At 45.6% G+C, this 23,276-nt stretch overlaps 1 protein-coding gene across 2 annotated transcripts in view; it reads right to left on the bottom strand.

Annotated features, from left to right (window-relative positions):
- The window catches only part of LOC111950699 (UV radiation resistance-associated gene protein), a 153,212-nt gene that overhangs the window by 64,910 nt on the left and 65,026 nt on the right, over nucleotides 1-23,276 (bottom strand). For both annotated transcript variants that reach the window (XM_023968502.2, XM_023968503.2), the window contains one exon: nucleotides 11,774-11,849. In XM_023968502.2, coding sequence (XP_023824270.1) covers nucleotides 11,774-11,849 — 76 coding nt within the window. The remainder of the gene's footprint in view (nucleotides 1-11,773; nucleotides 11,850-23,276) is intronic.

The following is a 23,276-nucleotide window of genomic DNA, read 5'->3' as shown; positions in this document are numbered from 1 at the left end:
GGCAGCTTAATGCCATTACAATGTAAACCACATTGTAAGAGGCAGGGGTGTGGAGCGGGCTTCGAATTAGATGTAAAGGGCCTATTACCCAGCCAGTTATTCCTCCGCATGCGGCCATATGGGACTTTGCTTTGAGCATCGCAGCTATTCTTCACCACCAGGCTAAAACAAAAACAGACACGTGTTTATGACCCTTCCTGCAGTCTCAAAGAGAATTTGACTTGCACCCTCCATCCTCACAGGGAGTAGGAGGGGGGGGGGATGTAAAGTGCAGTACATTAGAAGCTGCATCTCTGGGCGTGTCTGTCCCATCCATTACGCCACAGGTTTACCACATCAATCCCGGTGAAATTGAAAACCGATGTTGCCTTTGTGGAGGAAGAGTAGATCGGCGAGCGAGTGAGTGGCAGCAGTTTGGTTWGGGAAGCTGATCAACTCCAGGTCCTGCTGTCCCTCTTGATGAGGTGCGTGCATGTAATGTGGGTGGGGATGGGATCAGGGTCAGGTAAACAAACAGGGTACAGTGTGTTGCTGCCTTTGGGGTTTGGGAGGACACAGAAACCTGATTGTGACGTTTTGCGGAGGCAGGTGAGCAGAGCAAAAGAAAGATGCTGGTTGTTTAAGAGTGGACCGTGCAGAGTTCAGACTGATGCGATATCTTGGATTCTTCGGAACCCTGGACAGACCAGGCTGTGGGGTTGAGTCCCGGACCACAAGCCTCTGCACTCCCCAGAAGAAGCAGTCCTCTCCATAGGAATGAATGGAATTCAACAGTATTTCAATTAAATGTTTCAATTAAATGTGTTGTTGTAGTGTGGACAGTAACATTAAACTTCCTAAAAACTATACTATAAGGAAAATGTTTTAATATATTTTTTAATTTAAATTGTTTATGTTTAGCTCACATAATATAATTTAAAAGTATGCATTAAGAGGTCTGCACTAGAATAAATGTGGCAAAAAACAAATGTAGAAATGAATAAATGCATTTCTATAGCTTCCAAAATATGTTTTTAAATGGGTGGGGAGTGCCTTCAAAACAGCACCCCCTGTGTATATAAATAATTGGATACAGACAATACATGACATACTGTTGTGTACAGGGAGTTATTCTGGAGCCTTGTAGGTTGAACGATGACTGACCAAGGGTAAACACACAACTGTTTAGGGAAATGCCAACATGCGTCCATGGAAAACCTAAAGTAACGTGTAACGTAGAGTTCTATCCTCTTAATTTCGGTAATAAATCATTGCCAGCTTATTCAGGTCACAAAGCCTCATTGTAGGCCTGGCTGAAATCCATACATAAAATAGAAAATAACCAACCAAGGAAATAAGGTAATAGCTGGAGATAATTTTGACGGGGGCGTTGTGAACATTCAGTCAGAGTTACACATGCTATGCAGCTCTGACTGGGTTCCAAAGAAAGGGAAAGCAGCCAATACGGAGGAGGGGTCTGGGTAGTGTTCTAACTCTGTAGCACGATGCCCTGAGTCGTGCTAATATGGTTTCTATCCACAGCGAACATCATCAAGTGAGACAGACACAGAAGGCTATCCTGCCAAGAAGTTCTCACACCACTCCTGTTGGGGTTTAAAAGGAGCTTTGTCAGAGCGGTGAGGAACGGAAGTTATGTAAAGGAGAGAAATACTAGGATAGAAAAGGATAGAGGATAGAAAAGATGGAAAAGAGGGAGTAGGTGATGGTGGAACAAGGAGGGTGGAGAGAGAGTGAGAGGAAGGGAAAGAGACAGAGTTGTAACACTGATGCATACTATACACGGATGGCTAGGATACGTAAACAAATAAACCACCAAAAAAAGCTGACGGCTTCTCCACCACTCCACATCATTATTATCATCGTCATAATCATTGGTTAAGACCACTCTCCAATCGGACATCCTGCCAGCCAAGCTAGAACACCTTCTGCCTTCTTTTCCAACCGCTGGGCTCCACCAATAACAATTATCTTTATTATTGTCATTCATTGGTTAAGATCATTCTCCAATCAGGCTAGAACACCTGCCTTTTCCAACTGCTTGGCTCCAGCAATAAAAGCTAGCTACGTCCCAGCTCATGCTCCTGTTCCCAACGCAGCATGCTGGCAGCCCAGCCAGGCACCTCCACTAACCACTAAACACAGTGGCTCCCTCATTGTTTTATGGAGCCACCACTCTCTCTCAATGGCTGGTGCATTACTTTGATGTGCTCCAGACCACCAGTATGGCCAGAGGCACCGCCAAGGGTGCGTTGTGGGTAATGTGGTTGTGCTCAGCAAGAGACCTGGAGGCTGGAGTTTGGAGGTTGACAGAGCCATGCAAGTGGAAGGTTTTCCCCATGGACCTCGTTGCTGGGCATGGTGGTGTGCCCATGCCTTCTGCGTCCCCCTTCTTCCGTCAGCTAGCTCCAGGTTGGTCTCGTTTTAATTCCCATGCAACACAGAGCATCCTGCTCCCAGACCAGGCAAATACGATACCCCTGGCTTAGTGACTCAGAGTTAATTGTTGTGCCCCCCAACCCTCTCACCAACCTACCCCTACTCTCGTTCCCCCACCCTTCAATCTTCATATAGCGTCTTTTGGAGTCTAATCAGGCCCACATGCCTGTTTCACAAAATAGCGTATGGATAACAGGGAGGAGAGAGTGAGATAGAGCGAGCGAGAACACAGCAGCATGGCAGAGATCCAGCTTTCCCATTCTCACAAACTTGGCTAATTTGTCTGTGTGAAACCCAGGACGTGAGGGTTTAGTGATTCTGCCCCCTGCAAAGAGACTTTCAACACCTGTGGCCTCCTGCTCTGGAGGGAAGGAGCAGCCAGACGCCACTCACTTCATTACGTAGTTCACTCATTCAAAGGGGCTAGAATAGGACAGGCCCCTCTGTGAGAAGCACAGAGCATTAGCAACGCTTAAATCATGTTACTGGGGTGCAAATAGGGAGCAGAGTGCAAAGATGCATGTTAACAAACTTGCAAATGTCTCCACTTCAAATCCTAGTATCCATTTGGGAGTCGTTTGTGTTGCAATGTCATTTGCAGACCGCACAAGGAAGGAAAAAGGAGGGCAAACAGGGTTCTGTCCAAGTAACAAGATGGCGCCGACAGACACGGTGGCCCTGTTTCAAGCTTCTAGTCAACTTTGCAATATTTAGTTTTTTTGTGTTATTATTTATATTTTCTTCTCAAAACGGTTCTTGTATTATTACCTACAGCCAGAAATAACTTTTGGATATTAGATCAGCGGTCACACCAGAAATTCTAGAAGAAATTCGACTTCCCTGACCTGGGTCCTTTGTTTGAACTTCCCGATGCAGCTCTATTAAACCCGGGGGCTGCCCCAAAATGCCAATGACATAAAAGAGGTAGAAGGACTGGGGCCCTAGTCAGACTCAGGGGGCGTGCATACAATCCACCACTGTCGAGTATATTACTCACTAACGCTCAGTCCTTGGACAAAGTAGAGGAGCTCAAGGCGAGGATCTCCTTCCAGAGAGACATCAGGGACTGTAAAATACTCTGTTTTACGGAATCATGGCTCTCTCCGAATATATTGTCCCCGTCCATCCAGCCAGCGGGGTTCAAATCAAATCAAATTTATTTGGATACATTCACATGGTTAGCAGACGATAATGTGAGTGTAGCGAAATGCTTGTGCTTCTAGTTCCGACAGATTACTTGTTAGATATTACTGCACTAACAATTCGCCAACAACTACCTAATACACACAAATCTAAAGGGGTGAATAAGAATATGGACATATAAATATATGGATGAGCGATGGCCGAGCAGCATAGGCAAGGTGCAATAGATGGTATAAGGTACAGTATATACATATGAGATGAGTAGTCTGAGATATATTAACGTTATTAAAGTGGCATTGTTTAAAGTGACTAGTGATCCATTTATTAAAGTGGCCAGTGATTTGAGTCTATGTAGGCAGCAGCCTTTCTGAGTTAGTGATTGCTGTTCAGTCTGATGGCCTTGAGATAGAAGCTGTTTTTCAGTCTCTCGGTCCCAGCTTTGATGCACCTGTACTGACCTCACCTTCTGGATGGTAGCGGGGTGAACAGGCAGTGGCTCAGGTGGTTGTTGTCCTTGATATTTTTGGCCTTCATGTGACATCGGGTGCTGTAGGTGTCTTGGAGGGCAAGTAGTTTGCCCCCGGTGATGCGTTGTGCAGACCGCACCACCCTCTGGAGAGCCTTGTGGTCGAGGGCTGTGCAGTTCCCGTACCAGCCTGTGATACAGCCRGACAGGATGCTCTCGTTTGTGCATCTGTAGAAGTTTGTCAGGGTTTTCGGCGATAAGCCGAATTTCTTCAGCCTCCTGAGGTTGAAGATGCGCCGTTGCGCCTTCACCACACTGTCTGTGCGGGTGGACCATTTAAATTTGTCCGTGATGTGTACGCTGAGGAACTTTCTACCTTCTCCACTACTGTCCCGTRGATGTGGATAGGGGGGTGCTCCCTCTGCTGTTTCCTGAAGCCCCCGATCATCTCCTTTGTTTTGTTGACGTTGAGTGAGAGGTCGTTTTCCTGACACCACACATCCGAGTGCCCTCACCTCCCTGTAGGCAGTCTCGTCGTTGGTAATCAAACACACTACCGTTGTGTTGTCTGTAACCTTGATGATTGAGTTGGAGGCGTGCATGGCCACGCAGTCGTGGGTGAACAGGGAGTACAGGAGGGGGCTGAGCACACATTCTTGTGGGGCCCAGTGTTGAGGGTCAGCGAAGTGGAGATGTTGTTTCCTACCTTCACCACCTGGTGGGCGGCCCGTCAAAGTCCAGGACCTAATTGCACAGGGTGGGGTTGAGACCCAGGGCCTCCAGCTTGATGATAAGCTTGGAGGGTACTATGGTGTTGAATGCTGAGCTGTAGTCAATAAACAGCATTCTTACATAGGTTTTCCTCTTGTCCAGATGGGATAGGGTAGTGTGCAGTGTGATGGCGATTGCATCGACTGTGGACCTGTTGGGGCGGTATGCAAACTGAAGTGGGTCTAGGGTGGCAGGTAAGGTGGAGGTAATATGATCCTTGACTAGTCTCTCAAAGCACTTCATGATGACAAAAGTGAGTGCTACGGGACGGTAGTCAGTCATTTAGTTCAGTTATCTTTTCCTTCTTGGGTACAGGAACAATGTTGGCCATCTTGAAGCATGTGGGGACAGCAGACTGGGATAGGGAGCGATTGAATATGTCCATAAACACACCAGCCAGCTGGTCTGCACATGCTCTGAGGACGTGGCTATGGATGCCATCTGAGCCAGCAGCCTTGCGGGGGTTAACACGTTTAAATGTCTTACTCACGTCGGCCACGGAGAAGGAGAGGGGGCAACAATGGTGGCACTCTATTATCCTCAAAGCGGGCAAAGACGGTGTTTAGTTTGTCTAGAAGAAGTGTGACGATGGTGTCCGTGACGTGGCTGGTTTCTTTTTGTAGTTTGTGGTTGCCTGTAGACTCTGCCACATGTCTTGTGTCTGAGCCATTGAATTGCGACTCCACTTTGTCCCTATACCGACATTTAGCTTGTTTGATTGCCTTGCGGAGGGAATAAATAKACTTTTTATATTCAGCCATATTCCCATACCTCTTTCCATGGTTAAATGATGTGGTTTGCACTTTCAGTTTGTGCGAATGCAGCCATCCATCTACGTTTTCTGGTTAGGGTAGGTTTTAATAGTCACAGAGGGTACAACATGCCCAATGCACTTCCTTATAAACTCACTCACAGAGTCAGCGTATAGATAGATGTTCTCTGAGGCTGCACAGAACATTTCCCAGTCCGTGTGATCAAAACAATCTTGAAACGTGGATTCCGATAGGTCAGACCAGTGTTGAATGATTCTAGTCACGGGTATATCCTGTTTGAGTTTCTGCCTTTAAGACGGTAGAAGCAAGATGGAGTCGTGGTTGGATTTACAGAAGGGAGGGCCTTGTATGCATTGCAGAAGTTAGATAAGCAGTGATCGAGGGTATTACCCACACAAGTACTGCAATCAATATGCTGATAGAATTTAGGTAGCCTTGCTCTCAAATTTGCTTTGTTAAAATCCCCAGCTACAACAAATGCAGCCTCAGGATATATGGTTTCCAGTTTACATAGAGTCCAGTGAAGTTCCTTGAGGGCCGTTGTGGTGTCTGCTTGTGGGAGTATATACACATCTCTGACGATAACTGACGAGAACTCTCTTGGGAGATAATATGGCCGGCATTTGATTGTATGGAATTCTAGGTCGGGTGAGCAGAAGAACTTGAGTTCCTGTATGTTGTTATGATTACACCATGAGTTGTGAATCATGAAGCATACACCCCCACCCTTCTTCCCAGAGAGGTGTTTCTCTGTCGGCCTTGATGCATGAAGAAGCCCGCTGGCTGAACCGACTCCGACAACAGATCCCGAGAGAGCCATGTTTCTGTGAAACAGAGAATGTTACAATCTCTGTCTCTGTGGAAGGCAACACTTGCTCGAATTTCGTCTACCTTGTTGTCAAGAGACTGGACATTGGCGAGTAGTATACTCGGAAGTGGTGGGCGATGTGCACGCCTACGGAGCCTGACCAGGAGGTTGTTTTGGGTCGGCTTCTGGGATTAGATCCATTGTCCTGGCTGGTGGTCCGAACAAAGGATACGCTTCGGGAAAGTCGTAATGTTGGTAAGTTGACATCGCTCTTATATCCAATAGTTCTTCCCGGCTGTATGTAATAAGAATAAAGATTTTCCGGGGTAACAATGTAAGAAATAATACATAAAAAAATAAAATACTGCATAGTTTCCTGAGGACTCGAAGCGAGGCGACCATCTCTGACGGCGCCATATTGTACACTATCTCCCTCGCATGGATAGGAAGAAAGAACTCTCCAGAAAACAGGAGGGTTGTTTCATGATTAACAACTCACGGTGTGATTGTGTTAACGTACAGGAATTCAAGTACTTTTGTATTCTGATCTGGAATACCTCATCATCAAATGGCATAGAGAATGTTCTTCAGTCATTGTCACTGCAGTGTATATTCCCCCCAAGCCAACTCCACAACGGCTCTCAAAGATTTTCAGTATGTGCAAACTGTAAACCGCATATCCTGAGGCCGCATTTATTGTAGCTGGGGACTTTAATAAAAGAAAAACACTGCCAAAATTCTATCAACACATCTCCTGCGCTATGTGCAACACGAACCCTGGATCATTGCTACTCTAACTTCCAGGATGGCTTCATGGCTCTCCTCCGTCCTCCTTTCGGCAAACCGTATCACGCCTCCATTCTGCTCCTCCTCTGTGTGCTCTCGATCTCCGTGGCCGCCGTAAGTCATTTAAGTGTGTTAACCCCGACAAGGCTGCCGGCCTAGACGGCATCTCAAGTCACGTTCTTAGAGCATGTGCAGACCAGCTGGCTGGAGTGTTAATGGACATATTCAATGGTGAAGGCGCCCCAACAGCAGCTCTTCAACCTCAGGAGGCTGAATAAATTCACCTTGGCCCCTAAGACCCTCACAAACTTCTAAAGATGCACCATTGAGAGCATTCTGTCGGGCTGCATCACCGCCTGGTATGGCATTTGCATTGTCCGCAACTGCAGGGCTCTCCAGAAGGTGGTGCGGTCAGCCTACTGCTTCATCGGGGGCACACTGCCTGCCTTCCAGGACATCTACAGCACCCGGTGTCACAGGAAGGCCAAGAAGATCATCCAGGACCTCAAGCACCCGAGCCACGGCCTGTTCAGCCCGCTATCATCTAGAATGCGGCGACAGTACAGGTGCATCAAAGCTGGGACCAATAAACTGAGAAACAGCTTCTATCCCCAGGCCAACAGATTGTTAAACAGTCACGCTAGCTGGCCTCTGCCCAATACCCTGCCCTGAACCTTAGTCACTGTTACTAGCCACCACCCGGTACTGCATCTTAAAGACTGCTGCCCTATTTACATAGCACAACATTGAACACTGTCGTCTGGGCCATATCACTTTCCACGCCAGCCAACTTAATAAAAAGATGGAAGTATATTGTCTCACATCCACCACTGGCCCAGTGTGTGTGTGTGTGTCGCTGTGTAACCAGAGTTGTGCTTTGTGACAGCAGCCAGATGCTACACACCGTGGCAGCCCAACCCCGGCCGGGCGCAACGTAAGGAGCACATTAAATCCCTAGAGAGAAAAAAGTTTTTAAAAAACAAACACAATAATAACAACCGGCCTACGAAGCAAAGCAAAGCGCTGGCTCTATTGGTAAATGATATTAGTGAGTGGAAAAGCTAGTCTCAGTGTTTCTAATACGGTTGGGGGGGGGGGGGGGGGGGGGGGGGGGGGGGGGGGGGTCATGAAAGCAGCCATTTCCTAATAAAGCCTTCAGAGTATTCAGAACCATACCGTGGTCTCTACTCTAACGTCACTGGGACGCAAACCAGGTCTCCCATATAAAGTGGTCTGAAACAGTCAGGGTTGGGGGAAACCCATATCCACTTTAAAAAGGAAGAAATTACATGTAGCGTAACAGTGTTACGTCTGTTGCTTCATGCATTCCCCCAAACTACTAGAACACGTGTGATGGCAGCGGAACAGAGTGATCAGACACAGGAGTCATGCGGTGTACAGCAATTCCCTATAGGAAAAATGTCTTTGTGGTGGGTTCCGCTAGATCTACTATGATATGTTTCCAACTTTCACTGCTCTGGAACAATGTTTCACTACCATTGTCAGCTGCAGGGAGCTGATCCATGCGGTGCACTTATGTTGATTTTGAGACGGCCCAGTAACTCATCCMAAACATCGCTCCAGTCACATATGGAGTTCATAAGATGCAGGTGGTGAGGGTAGGCAACAACACATACACCACACTGACCCTTAACACGGGGGCCCCTCAGGGGTGCGTGCTTAGTCCCCTCCTGTACTCCTTGTTCACCCACGACTACAACACTATCATTAAGTTTGCTGACGACACAACGGTGGTTGGCCTGATCACCAACGACGAGACAGCCTATAGGGAGGAGGTCAGTGACCTGGCAACAACCTCTCCCTCAACGTCAGCAAGACAAAGGAGCTGATCGTGGACTACAGGAAACGGACGGCCGAGCATGCGGGGCTGTAGTGGAGAGGGCTTCAAGTTTCTCGTTTTCCACATCACTAATACCCTGACTACACCGCTCGCATCACAAAATAAAATGTAGGAATCTATGGTATCCAATTATTGCACCCACACTGCTCGCGCGAGCCAACGAACGTCTGTGTTGCCAAGGGCTAATATAGAAATCATTTCTATTTCTGACGCAGATCCCGCTGCAAGTCCTGCCTCTCCCATCTCCTCATTGGTTTATAGAAGCAGGTACCCACGTGCCATCTCTTCATTGGTTATACCCACGTGGGTGATTGAAAGACGAACTGTTTTGCCGGTTGTCGTGGTAATACTATGAAAATGTAGATGCCAATCACCATATAAGTTCAAAGATGAAAAAGCCTGGAAGGAGGAGAGATGACTAGAAACGATTCGGTTGACCGTTTTATGTGTGGATTAATTGTCGGAGTAGAGGACCTTGTGCATTTCAGGTAAAATAACAACTCAATGTTTATATCCCAGGCCAAATTAGCTAGCAACAGCAAGCTAGCTAAATAGGACAAATTATCTAGCTAGTACAAGCTAACTAGCTAAATTGCCATACATGTTTAATCCTTTTCGACCTGTCCCCAAATTAATGTCATTGGTTTAGAGTTTGTTTTGATATTTTAACCTGCGTGTCGTGATCGCGTTTGGTGTAGGGGGACAAAATTAATTTATGCACGATAGAGCACGATAGCGCACGTGAACACGGTTTGGGTTCCGTGTAAGGAATTATGGAATGATGTAATCATGGTCTACACAAGTCGTGAAGGCACAACAATGCCTCTTCCCCCTCTGACTATTTGTCATTTGGCGCTAAGATACTCAAAAAAGTTATACAGCTGCACCATTGAGAGCATATTGACTGGCTGCATCACCCCTTGGTATGGCAACTGCTTGGCATCCAACCGCAAGGCACTACAGAGGGTAGTGCATATGGCCCAGTACATCACTAGGGCGGAGCTCCCTGCCATCCAGGACCTCTATACCAGGTGGTGTCAGAGGAACACCCTAAAAATTGTCTGACTTAAGTCACCCAAGTCATAGACTGTTCTCTCTGCTACCGCACGGCAAGTGGTAACAATGCAGCAAGTCTGGAACCAACAGGACCCTGAACAGCTTCTACCCCCAAGCCGTAAGACTAATAAATATTTAAATAGTTAACCAAAAACAGTAGCTACCAGGATAAGCTGCATTGACCCTTTTTGCATTAATTCTTGACTAATCACATACACTGCTGCTACTGTTCATCTATCCTGTTGCCTAGTCACTTCATCCCTACCTATATGTACATATCTACCTCAATTACATCGTACCCCTGCACATCGACTTGTTACTGGTACACCGTGTAAATAGCCAAGTTACCATTACTTCATTGCACATTTATTTCTAGTGTTATAATTGAAAAATAATCTACTTTTTCCCTCTCTACATTGTTGGGTAGGGCCTGTAAGTAAGCATTTCACTGTTAGTCTACACCTGTTGTTTACAAAGCATGTGACAAATTAGATTTTGAGATAATGGACTGAGAACACATGACCTCACCATTATCTGGCTCTCACCATTATCTGGCTCGCCAACCACATATACATACATGCACGCACATACGTACCATCGTACAGTACGTACTCATAAACGTACAGCACTGATATCCCTCCTTTGACATGACAGTTACTACAGACATTAATATCAATCAAATGATACAATCCTCAACCCTTTTTTTTCAGGCTAGTATTTTAACACTAAACTTGGCAGAGAAGCAGAAGAGACGGAATATTTAGGGAAACTCACCACAGAAAAAGGTCACCGGGCTATAACTCTAAAAAACCCTGGAAATGTATGAACCTTTCATGTAGAATTTAAATCAGCAAAATACATAAAACATACTGTGAAAAAACAGTTTCTAGATTTCAGTCTTGTTGCATAAAGCACATACTCTAGAATGTTTAAACATAAAACACTATTTACCCGGGATCCACACATACTATTTACCCGGGATCCACACATATTGTCCCAAATAAATGGTACTGCTGATGAAGGTCATAACCTGCACCCTTTATCTCTCTCCTTTGGGATTTTCAGTCTAGGCTTATTTTCATTTGCTGTTCCCCCCCATCTCTTTCTCTTTTGTTGTTGGACAAAGGCAGATGGCAGCAGTTTGGATAGCAGCTAGCTAGCAGGTTGCATCAAAGTAATTTGAACCCAGCCACCTGTTGGAGTTAATTGCCCTGCCTAATAAATACACTGGAGAGATTCGCTGGCTTGAGAAAGAGACAGCGACGGGGAATGGAATGCAAATGTATATATATTTGGTGCTAAATGATTGAGGGGGGACTCACACAGGTCAACACATTCGATTCACTTTCATCAGCCCAGACAGGGCAAGATTTTGGCCCCTTTTCCAGAGAAGAGTGAGTGAGTGTCTGCATGCATCCCAGTTTTTCCATATTTTTATTGAGAGTTTCCAGGCCATTCAAAGGGATAGGAACACAGGAACAAGGCTCCAGTACAGATGGACATGATTGAGCCATCCAAAACATGTGTAACAACCTGTAGACCTCTGCAAACTCTAAGGCTGTTTCCCACACAATAACTTTTCAGTGCCATCAGACCACCTGACACGTTTGTCACATCTTACCTGGGAAATAGTTGGTGTGCCTGACAGATATGTGAGTGGTCCATGGTCTTACCTGGGCGATGTTCTTGTTGATCAGGTAGACTCCATATTCAAACTGAAAGCGTTCTCCTCGAGGGTACAGGGGGAATCTGTGAGAGCAGGGGAAGAGAGGAAGAGGTGATGAGTGTACAGTACTGGAGCAGGTGGTTCACATAGGTTAGATTGTATTCTTTGTTGGTTTAACTTTGTGAGATTCACCAACTAGACTTCTGAGCACTGTGAAGTGAATTCCTTCCCTGTTGACACTGCCATGTATTACTACAGTCCGTACCTGGCAGGGTACAGTTTGGATAGAACACTTCAGCAGAAGCCGAGTGAATCTAGATAAGCTTGTTCTGAGTCTATGATCACATTCACATATGGACCGCTCTCCCACCGCACTCACCCCACTCTGCTCTCCTCCCACCCCAACCCCCATCTTGTTAAACAAAAATATCAAACAAGCTCCGAACTGTCCAGGCTGCATACTGTAGGCCCATCAAACAGCCTGCCCACCTGCTTCTACACTACAGGGAACAAAGACAGACCGACAGATGGAGAGGCTCAGTGGGATTCCATTGAGCATTCAGGTGCCAGTCAGATGTCTAGGTAGCAGGGCAGGCAGACACACAGTGCTGAAAACCCCTGGATTGTTTATGTGGAGATATTGGAGGGATGGCCCCAGGCCGAGCCTGCTGACACCCTTAGTGACAACAACGCTCTCCTCTCATCCCATTATGGCTAAAGTCAGCCTCATCCCCCATGAAGAACGGTTCCTGTCATTATATGTTTATGTATGCTAACCAACTGAGAAGATGTACTGAGAGATACGCCCAGGGCACAGTCTTACTCTGCTTGCTCACACACACACACACACACACACACACACGCTTACGTTAACCCTGTACAACAGCTGACTTCTCCTCTGCTGTCAGGCTCAGCAGTCAGTCTAGGCAGGAGGTGTGAGCGAACATCCGGCCCTCTTCCCTTCCCTCCTCATCCATATCTCATTCCTGTCAGGGGCCATGGCTGTGCCCCGTGGGGCATGTTATACTGTTAATCCTTTGTTAGAGGAGACATGCCCTCTCCCCTCTAACTCTGACCCTCAGATGCCGGAGAATCAGGGCCGAGGAGCGCAGGGCGAGAGTCGGGAAGCCCTCCTTATCATACCACTGGTACATCACTGTTACATGGCAAGGTGCATGAGGCACTGACTGTAGCCCTGCAAGTGAGGGAGCTGGCTACTGATCTAACAGAGCTGCCGTAGCTAGCCTATCTCTAATGCTTTACCGCTTTAGTACACACTGAAGTGTAGTCCTTATCGTCTGCCCAACCATACACACAATAACTTAAGTTTCTTGTGAGGTGCATTACATAGAAACTGTTCACCAAATAAAGTAGACACATATTAGACACTGTTCATTTGACAGATGGAGGTAAACACTGTTGTAGCCACACAGCCGGAGACATTTGTTCTACTCCTACATACTCTGACTAGTCAAACCCCAGCGGAAGCTACGTGTCAGTGGTAATATCTCATGACCAGGAAATAACTAACAGAGGGAGAAATAACATCACACACACTCTCATAGCAGGCATTCCAACAATCACTTTCTCCTGAAAACATATGATTAGTTTGCTGATGAGAGAGAGAGAGGCTGACATGTGCACACACACAGAAAAGCAAAGGCACACATGAACACACACACAGTTTGCCATCACGGGGAGGTGATTAATGAGTGCTGTCCAGTGGGTCTGAAATCACACTGAAGGGACTCCGGTTCACCAAACACCAGGAATTCCTCCAATACGTCCAGTAAAGTCAAATATATTATAACACACCAGCAGGGGGGAGGGGAAGAGGAAGTCAGAGGTGTCAAATAGTGGGGGGATATAGGGAAGTAGAGAGAGCAGTTAGAGAAGAGACACAGAGCCGTTAGAGAAGAGACAGAGAGCAGTTAGAGAAGAGACAGAGAGCAGTTAGAGAAGAGACAGAGAGCAGTTAGAGAAGAGACAGAGAGCAGTTAGAGAAGGGACAGAGAGCAGTTAGAGAAGAGACAGAGAGCAGTTAGAGAGGAGACAGAGAGCAGTTAGAAGACACAGAGTTGGAGAATAGAGAGAGAAAGAAGAGCCAAGGGATGGAGAGAGAAGGAGAGGGAAGGGAAGAAAGAGAGAAAAGAGGGGAGTTGGAGTGGAAAGCAGTGACTTTTATCACTGGGCCAGTCTTGTCTTGGCGTCTGTGATAAAACGATCTGTTACACAAGCGGGATGAAGTGGATCACAATCAGCCTTGGAGCAGCTCTCCAGCCCTTCATCCATCCACAGGCCAGAACACACACACACACACACCTCCCCTTTCTTGGTTCAATTATAATTCCTCTCTCGTCAGACAAAACACAGATAGACATGCACAAACACATGCATGCATACACAAAATGTATGCGCATGCACGCACCCACCCACCACAGGTTTCCTTTCCTTCATTAAAACAGATCTATTACTACCATGTCCTGACCCTCTAACACACCACTCCTCTGGCAGCTCTGTTGAACGCCATCTCTTTGCACACGGCAAACTAAATATGACACTGACATATTGACCATGACCAATACTGTCTTTGACATCTACCTAAAAAAATACAAAAATATATATATGTTTTGCTTAATGAGATAAACCTGGACTGTCAAGGAGCCTAAAACAGAAACAGCCAGTGGAGAACAGTAAAAGTAAAACCCCTCTCCTTCCCGCTCTATCTCACACGCCAGTAGAGCCTGAGATGTCGGCGTGCAGATGGACGGGTAGAGGAGATCTGTAATTAATAAGGAGAGAGGCGTGGGGAACTCTGTACGTCATAAAAGCAGCTTCTAACGGAAAGCTCCTTCTCTTTATGGGGTTAGAGTATTTACACAGCCCTCCGGCTAATCAACCCAGCCAGGCCTCTACTGCAGGCAGGTCCAGGCCCCCTCACAGACAACCATAAAATGTGATAGCAGGAGAGCCCGTGCCTCTTCTGTTCTTTTATGTGTGTGTGTGTACAGTATCTCTTCCTCCCTCTTTCACTTCCCTTCAGTCTCTCAGGCTCGCTTCCTCCCTCACCTTGATGTACAGTAGGTTGCTTATTAGAAGAGTCTATGTAATTGTTCTCTCTACACAGGAAGGACCAGCTGAAGGCCACCAGTGTCTACGGAGTATGGTCAATTGCACCACAGTGCTTGGTCTTTTATGAGTGACAGTTAAGTGGCAACATTCACATTTTACTGTAGGCTGGCTTTTTGTGAGGGGGATCCAGGAAAATGGAGGACAAGCAGTCCAAAGACCAGGTTTTGTGTTGGACTTGGTAAGCTACACTGGCTGGCTGGGGATTTCGTTAGTATGGCTATGAAGTCGATGATTGGACCAAGATGAGAGTTTAGAGTCATTTTAAACCTTGACCCCTGACCTAACATGGTCATCTTCAGAATAGACTGACCTTTTAAGAGACCAAACAGACTTTTACAGAACAGCAGGTTAATGAGTGCACCTTGCACATACAGTGTGCGTAATAGGGCACTTGTTTCTTTCCCCCCTAGGGGCATTACATTGTACAAGCCTAAGTGCTGTAGGGTTGTAAAGGGTGATATTATAGCTGTGCTGCAGGTGGGTGGTCGGATAATTCAGACTTAATCTGGACCTGAACAACGTTGAACTATTCCCAGTGACTCAGTGGCCTGCTGTAATGTACACACAGCCTGTGATCGTTACGCCACAGCACATCTGTCCCACCAAGAGCCTGTTTACATATAACTAATTAATATGCCAAATGTACAAAACAACAGCTCTGGTTCACATAGTGGAGTTGGGAGTTAGCCACCCGTAACCATTACTTACACTTAGCTATCCGTGGCTGGCAAAAAGTCCCCAGAAGTTCCCTAGAATGTCTTTAATGTGCGATTTCAAACACACCAGAACCATAAATCATGTGAGGTCTGCTTTTTAAAAAACACCTGCCACCATGCAACTTTCATGGATAATGGCACCGGTTACTATATAAATCACAGGGAGTTGTAATTTCCAATATTGGATAAATTATTACATTGAGCATCTGTGAATGCTATTTTAATGACTGCCACACTGCTCCGCTTACAACTGGGGTAACTCTAACCGCAACGGCATCTTGGAACGAAAGCACTGCTGTAAAAGTGTCTCCTGAGTGATGTGCCATCCGGTTGCCCGCTCAGTCACTGTCGTTTCGTCTGTTTTCATCATCAGACAGAGACGCTTTTAGACGATGCAGCAGCCTGTCGGTGGTGTTTTTTCTTCTTCCACTCTCCCTCTGCTTTCATCTCTCTCTCATTGTTTTAATTAGATCCAGAGAGCTGGAGCCAGAGGACAGGCCAGCTCTCTATGGGGCTAGCTAGCTGCTCCCTCTCCCTCCCAAGGAGCGCCTCTTTATTTATCATGGGGAATCTAAACTTCCTCCCGTGTGCAGCCTTTTAAAACGGTCCATTAAGTGCACGCTGACCTGAAGTGAAACGGACAGAGAACAGGTATTTAGAATGTGTGTTCCCAATCTTGTGGCAGGCCATACGGCTGACTGCTACCACAAGGTCTTCATGCGAGAGAGGAGAGAAAGAGAGAGATGGAGAGAGAGAGAGACCATGCCGCTATTGACATTAAGATAACACTAGTCAGGTCAACGGTTACCCAACCATGAAAAAGCTGTGTAAAATATCATATGCAGATGAACTGAGCCAGCTGAACCATTCCATTCAGTGAACGATCATAGCTATAACTTCAAAATACTTTTAAGGCAGATAATGTTGGTTAATCGCTCAGCACTTCGGTTATTTTCCGGTTTTTAAAGAACTAATTGATGTCGGTTACATTATTTGACTTCCGTTTTGTTCCGTTTTTTTTCTGTGAGCTCAATGCACACATCGCACAGTTTCTCTAGAGATAAATCCGATCCAGCCTAAACAGTGTAGTTTAGTGTAGCGATGTAGTAGGGAGTTGTAGTTTCCAAAAGGCCAATATTCTTCATAGTTCAGCACATAAAACGTGGTAATTAACTATAATGACCATAATCCATTGCACATCTACTTGTCCGATCTGTGTTTCTTTTACACCTGCTACAGAAGAGACATGCAGAATACGCGGTCTTGAGGTGATAGAGAGAGCAGCTGTTGCTTCCCGAGCTATCTCTACCTGAAAATACATGATCTAAGTGATTGATAGTTGTTATTCAGCAGTCATAAAAGTATGCATTATTTACTACTAAAATAGTGATTGTCAGATATCAGCTCTATAGAGACGAGATGATAACTTGGAATTAAATAATTGACATAAAATAAAACACACAACAACTGAAAAATGTTATTAAAGTAATGTGAATAATTTATGGTCAATAATAAATTATGAGCAGTAAATGGACAGTCACTACCATCATGGGACTTTTATTAATAGTTTTACTCTGTGTTACAGCATTCAACCCACAAAATGCAAAGTGCATTTAATGTTTTTTTACTAGCGAAATCCGTGATTGTTATTTTTAATCAAACTGAAACCGAACCGACCACAAAAAGCATTAATCACTCAGCACTAAAAGGCAGATGCTTATTATTAACGTCTTATTTATTTAATTTATTATTAACGTCAGACCGACAGATTCCACGAGACTGCTAAATAGTCGATTAATGGTACCCAAACTATCTGCACTGACTCTGTCGTGCACTGACTCACTACACTGTCACTCCCACACAAAACCCTCACACATACAAAACCCTCTCACACACTAAATATACATATACACACACACACTTTTCTGCTGCTACTCTGTTCTTCATTTTACTCTATCATCTATCCGGATGCCTAGTCACTTTACCCTGCCTTCACGTAGTATCTACCTCTAATACCTCGTACCTCTACACATTGATCTTTACTGGTACTCCCTGAATATACAGTTGAAGTCGGAAGTTTACATACATCTTAGCCAAATACATTTAAACTCAGTTTATCACAAATCCTGAAATTGAATCCTTGTAAAAATTCCCTGTCTTAGGTCAGTTAGGATCACGACTTTATTTTAAGAATGTGAAATGTCAGAATAATAGCAGAGAGAARGATTTATTTCAGTTTTTCTTTCTTTCATCACATTCCCAGTGGGTCAGAAGTTAACATACACTCAACTAGTATTTCGTAGCACTGCCATTAAATTGTTTAACGTGGGTCAAACGTTTCAGGTAGCCTTCCACAAGCTACCCACAATAAGTTGAGTGAATTTTGGCCCATTCCTCCTGACAGAGCTGGTGTAACTGAGTCAGGTTTGTAGGCCTCCTTGCTCGTACACACTTTACCAGTTCTGCKCACAAATGTTCTATAGGATTGAGGTCAGGGCTTGGTGATGGACACTCCAAAACCTTGACTTTGTTGTCCTTAAGCCATTTTGCCACAACATTGTAAGTATGCTTGGGGTCATTGTTCATTTGCAAGACCCATTTGCGACCAAGCTTTTACTTCCTGACTGACGTCTTGAGATGTTGCTTCAATATATCCACATAATTTTCGTTCCTCAAGATGCCATCTATTTTGTGAAGTGCACCAGTCCTTCCTGCAGCAAAGCACCCCCACAACATGATGATGCCACCCCTGTGCTTCACGGTTCGGATGGTGTTCTTTGGCTTGCAAGCCTCCCCCTTTTTCCTCCAAACATAACGATGGTCATTATGGCCAAACGGTTCTATTTTTTTAATCATCAGACKAGAGGACATTTCTTTGTCCCCATGTGCAGTTGTAAACCGTAGTCTGGCTTTTTTATGGCGGTTTTGGAGCAGTGGCTTCTTCCTTGCTGAGCGGCCTTTCAGGTTATGTCGATATAGGACTCGTTTACTGTGGATATAGATACTTTTGTACCTGTTTCCTCCAGCATCTTCACAAGGTCCTTTGCTGTTGTTCTGGGAATGATTTGCACTTTTCGCAATCTCTAGGAGACAGAACGCGTCTCCTTCCTGAGCGGTATGATGGCTGAGTGGTCCCGTGGTTTTTATACTTGCGTACTATTGTTTGTACAGATGAACGTGGTACCTTCAGGCATTTGGAAATTGCTCCCAAGGATGAACCAGACTTGTGGAGGTCTACAAATTTTTTTCTGAGGTCTTGGCTGATTTCTTTTGATTTTCCCATGATGTCAAGCAAAGAGGCACTGAGTTTGAAGGTAGGCCTTGAAATACATCCACAGGTACACCTCCAATTGAGAAGTCAGAAGCTTCTAAAGCCATTATGATGTTTTCTGGAATTTTCCAAGCTGTTTAAAGGCACAGTCAACTTAGTGTATGTAAACTTCTGACCCACTGGAATTGTGATACTGTGAATTATAAGTGAAATAATCTGTCTGAAAACAATTGTTGGAAAAATGACTTGTGTCATGCACAAAGTAGATGTCCTAACCGACTTGCCAAAACTATAGTTTGTTAACAAGAAATTTGGAGAGTGATTGAAAAATGTGTTTTAATGACTCCAACATAAGTGTATATAAACTCCCGACTTCAACTGTAGCTCCACTCGTGTATTTTATTCTATTCCTCGTGTTAGTAACTATTTAATTTACTTTATTTTTTATTTTTTACTTTGCATCGTTGGGAAAGGTTCATAAGCATGTATTTCACTGTAAAGTCAACACCAGTTGTATTCAGCGCATGTGATAAATGCAATTTCTCAAAGCACAGGGAATGGATGGATCCTAAGTAATAGAGTTGAGAAATTGACAAAGTGATGGCAGAGTAGAGGAGAGATCTGGTGGATGCCTGAGGCATCAGGGCATTGGACCACTGACGATGGGGAAGCAGCCTGGAGCTGCCTGGGGAGCAGCCTGGTCTCACTGGCCCACTCTCAACCCATCTTCTCTGGATTACAGGGAGGTTTTACAGGGTAGCAGGGCCAGTCAACCACTTATACAACTGACCCATCTGGCACACCAGAGAATTCTTCCCTTTCCCCCAGGACATCCAACTGACTTGACCATTACAGTATTTCCCATTGTCCTCAAATGTTACTGTACGATAAAAAGATAAGTGAAAGTATGTGCCTGACTAGTCTGTGTCCTGTCATTGAGCAACTATTCTACCCCCTCCCTCCTCTCCCCTCTCTCGTGGCTGCTATGTGACCCTGATAGGGGTGCGGGGGGGGGGTTCGACGACCCTTCCCCTGGTCCCACATGGTCCATGTTAAGGGACGTGAAACAGAACGCCGCATAACAATAACCTCCTTCCTTTGAGTTTGCAGGTCCAGCCGAACCAAGGCCCTCTCTTAGCCTCCTTCCCTCCATTCACTGGCAGTCACATAGAGCACTTCCTCCCCCAGCCACACTACACTAGAGCCACGCATTGATGTGTCAATCCCTACTTAGGCAGTTATTTTCTTCAGCCTTCAATTTCATGAAGAAAATTAGGCAACAAAATGGGTTTCCCCTTAATATTCCTAGTAACATGTATGTATGAAGCAGCGCTTGGGTTTTTAACGGCCAGGCTCTGGTCTCAATCATACCGGTGACATCTGGATTGCATCTCCCCTATTCACCCCCATTCAATCAGACACACTGGAGCTATGGAGSTGGGTTCTCTCTGCTGCTGCTCTGTAAAATGTGGGAGCAACGTATTGTTAGAGCTCATTGCATTCTGAGAATATTTTTAGATGGGTGAAAGCTTCCGAGATTCCAAATAATGCGTTCAAGGTAGGATTAGTGCCCACAAACAAGCCAAGTGGAGTCATTTCCATTTACCACCTTTCCTCTACATACACCCTCCAGCCCCCATTCATTCACTCCACACTGACTGAGACTTCTCAACCCAGGTGTAGAGGGAGCACTAGTTCAGCTGTACATCGTTCTGCCTGCTCTTACTGTGGCTAAATGGCAACCTACATAAAAGCCAAGGCGGTCATTATCTGAGACGGCAGGTCTGGAGTGGAATATAACAGTAATGCCCTCGCTCTACAGGTCAAACATTTCTATATGGCTGGCACAGTCAAGAGAACCTAAATGGTTGTTAGGCTCCAATTAACAAGCACAAAAAAAGCCAAAAACCCATTACGCGAGGGATAGGAAAGTTTTGTCTTACTCGACTATATGATGAACTGTAGGTGGTGTTAAAAAAAAGGTAAGTTGGCTCCTTGGGAATATGAACATGAGGAATTTTCACATTTCACATTTTTAACTAGACTGGCAGGGTACGATGTAAGAGATGTTTGGCCTCCACAGAATCAGTCACAGTCGAACAACAGCTCCACAGTGGGGACACTCAGCTCCATCTAACAGCGACCATGCTTTGCCAAGACGCCACTGGCATCTGGAACACACCACTCAGAGAAAGTAGTACACAGACAGAAGAACGCCCCACACCACCCCACAAGTGCCAACTGGTGACCAGAGAAGCATAGTGAGTGGTGGATGAATTGAACACCTTTGGGATGAATTGGAACGCTGACTGCGAGCCAGGCCTAATCGCCCAACATCAGTGCCCGACTTGTGGCTGAATGGAAGCAAGTCCCCACAGCAATGTTCCAACATCTAGTGGAAAGCCTTCCCAGAAGAGTGGAGGCTGTTATAGCAGCAAAGGGGGGACCAACTCCATATTAATGGCCCATGATTTTGGAATGAGATGTTCCAAGAAGCAGGTGTACACATACTTTTGGTCATGTAATATAATGGTGTATACAGTATGGAGAGTACTTGACTAGAAAAGGTTTGTACAGCAGAAGTTTTATACGATGAACCATTACTAGAATACAGTATATACATGTGTTAAATGACTATGTACATAGGGCCTCCGTCTCTAAAGTGCAGGGTAGAGTACCGGGTGGTAGCCGGCTACTAACCGTGACTAAGGTCCAGGGCAGGGTAATGGTGACTGTTTAACAGTCTGATGGCCTGGGGATAGAAGCTGTTTCTCAGTCTCTTGGTCCAAGCATTGATGCACCTGTACGGTCTCCGCCTGGTAACGGGGCGAACAGGACGTGGCTTGGGTGGCTGAGATCCTTAATGATCTTCTTGGCCTTCCTGTGACACCGGGTGCTGTAGATATCCTGGAGAACAGGCTGTGTGACCCCGATAATGCGTTGGACTGAAGGCACCGCCCTCTGGAGAGCCCTGCAGTTGCGGACGGTGCAATTGCCGTACCAGGCGGTGAAACAGCCCGACAGGATGCTCTCAATGGTGCATCTGTAGAAGTTCATAAGGGTCTTAAAGTAGTTTCTTCAGCCTCCTGAAGCCTTCATATATCACATCTATATGAAGAGAACATTTGAATTCATCAGTGATGTGCACGCCGAAGAACTTGAAGCTTTTGACCCTGTCGATGTGGACATGCTCGCTCTATGGTCTCKTGTAGTCCACGATCAGCTCCTTTGTTTTGTTGACGTTGAGGGAAAGGTTAGTAGCCTCGCACCACTCCGCCAGGCCTCTCATCTCCTCCCTGTATGCTGTCTCATCATTGTTGGTAATCAGGGCTACCACTGTTGTGTCATCAGCAAACTTGAATGACTGAGTTGGAGAGGTGCGTTGCCATGCAGTCATGGATGAACAGGAAACACAGGAGGGGGCTGAGCACGCACCCTTGTGGAGCCCCTTTGTTGAGAATCAGAGCGACGGATGGGTTGTTGCCTACCTTCACCACTTGGGTCCTGGACTTCCTGACCCCAGTTGCAGAGCAAAAGGTTCAGATTCAGGACCTGAGCTTCATGATTTTTAAAATGTATTTCACCTTTATTTAACCAGGTAGGCCAGTTGAGAACAAGTTCTCATTTACAACTGCAACCTGGCCAAGATAAAGCAAAGCAGTGCGACAAAAAACAACACATAGTTACACATAGGATAAACAAAGGTACAGTAAATAACACATTTGAAAAATCTATACACAGTGTGAGCAAATGGAGTAAGGAGGTAAGGCAATAAATATGCCATAGTAGCGAAATAATTACAATTTAGCAAATTAACTCTGAAGTGATAGATGTGCAGATYATGATGTGCAAGTAAAAATACTGGTGTGCAAAAGAGCAAAAAAGTTAATAAAAACAATATGGGGATGAGGTAGGTAGTGGGCTATTTACACATGGGCTATGTACAGCTGCAGCGATCGGTAAGCTGCTCAGATAGCTGATGCTTAAAGTTAGTGAGGGAGATAAGTCTCAAACTTCAGCGATTTTTGCAATTCGTTCTAGTCATTGGCAGCAGAGAACTGGAAGGAAAGGCGGCCAAAGTGGGTGTTAGCTTTGGGGATGACCAGTGAGATATACCTGCWGGAACGAGTGCTACGGGTGGGTGCTGCTTTGGTGACCAGTGAGCTGAGATCAGGCGGAGCTTTATCTAGCAAAGACTTATAGATGACCTGGAGCCAGTGGGTCTGGCAACGAATATGTAGTGAGGGCCAGCCGACGAGAGCATACAGGTCGCAGTGGTGGGTGGTATATGGGGCTTTGGTTACAAAATGGATGGCACTTTGATAGACTGCATCCAGTTTGCCGAGTAGAGTGTTGGAGGCTATTTTGTAAATGACATCGCCAAAGTTGAG

The sequence above is a fragment of the Salvelinus sp. IW2-2015 genome, linkage group LG23, assembly GCF_002910315.2.
Source record: "Salvelinus sp. IW2-2015 linkage group LG23, ASM291031v2, whole genome shotgun sequence".
Classification (NCBI taxonomy): Eukaryota; Metazoa; Chordata; class Actinopteri; order Salmoniformes; family Salmonidae; genus Salvelinus; species Salvelinus sp. IW2-2015.
This window is presented reverse-complemented; position numbering and strand designations above follow the sequence as displayed.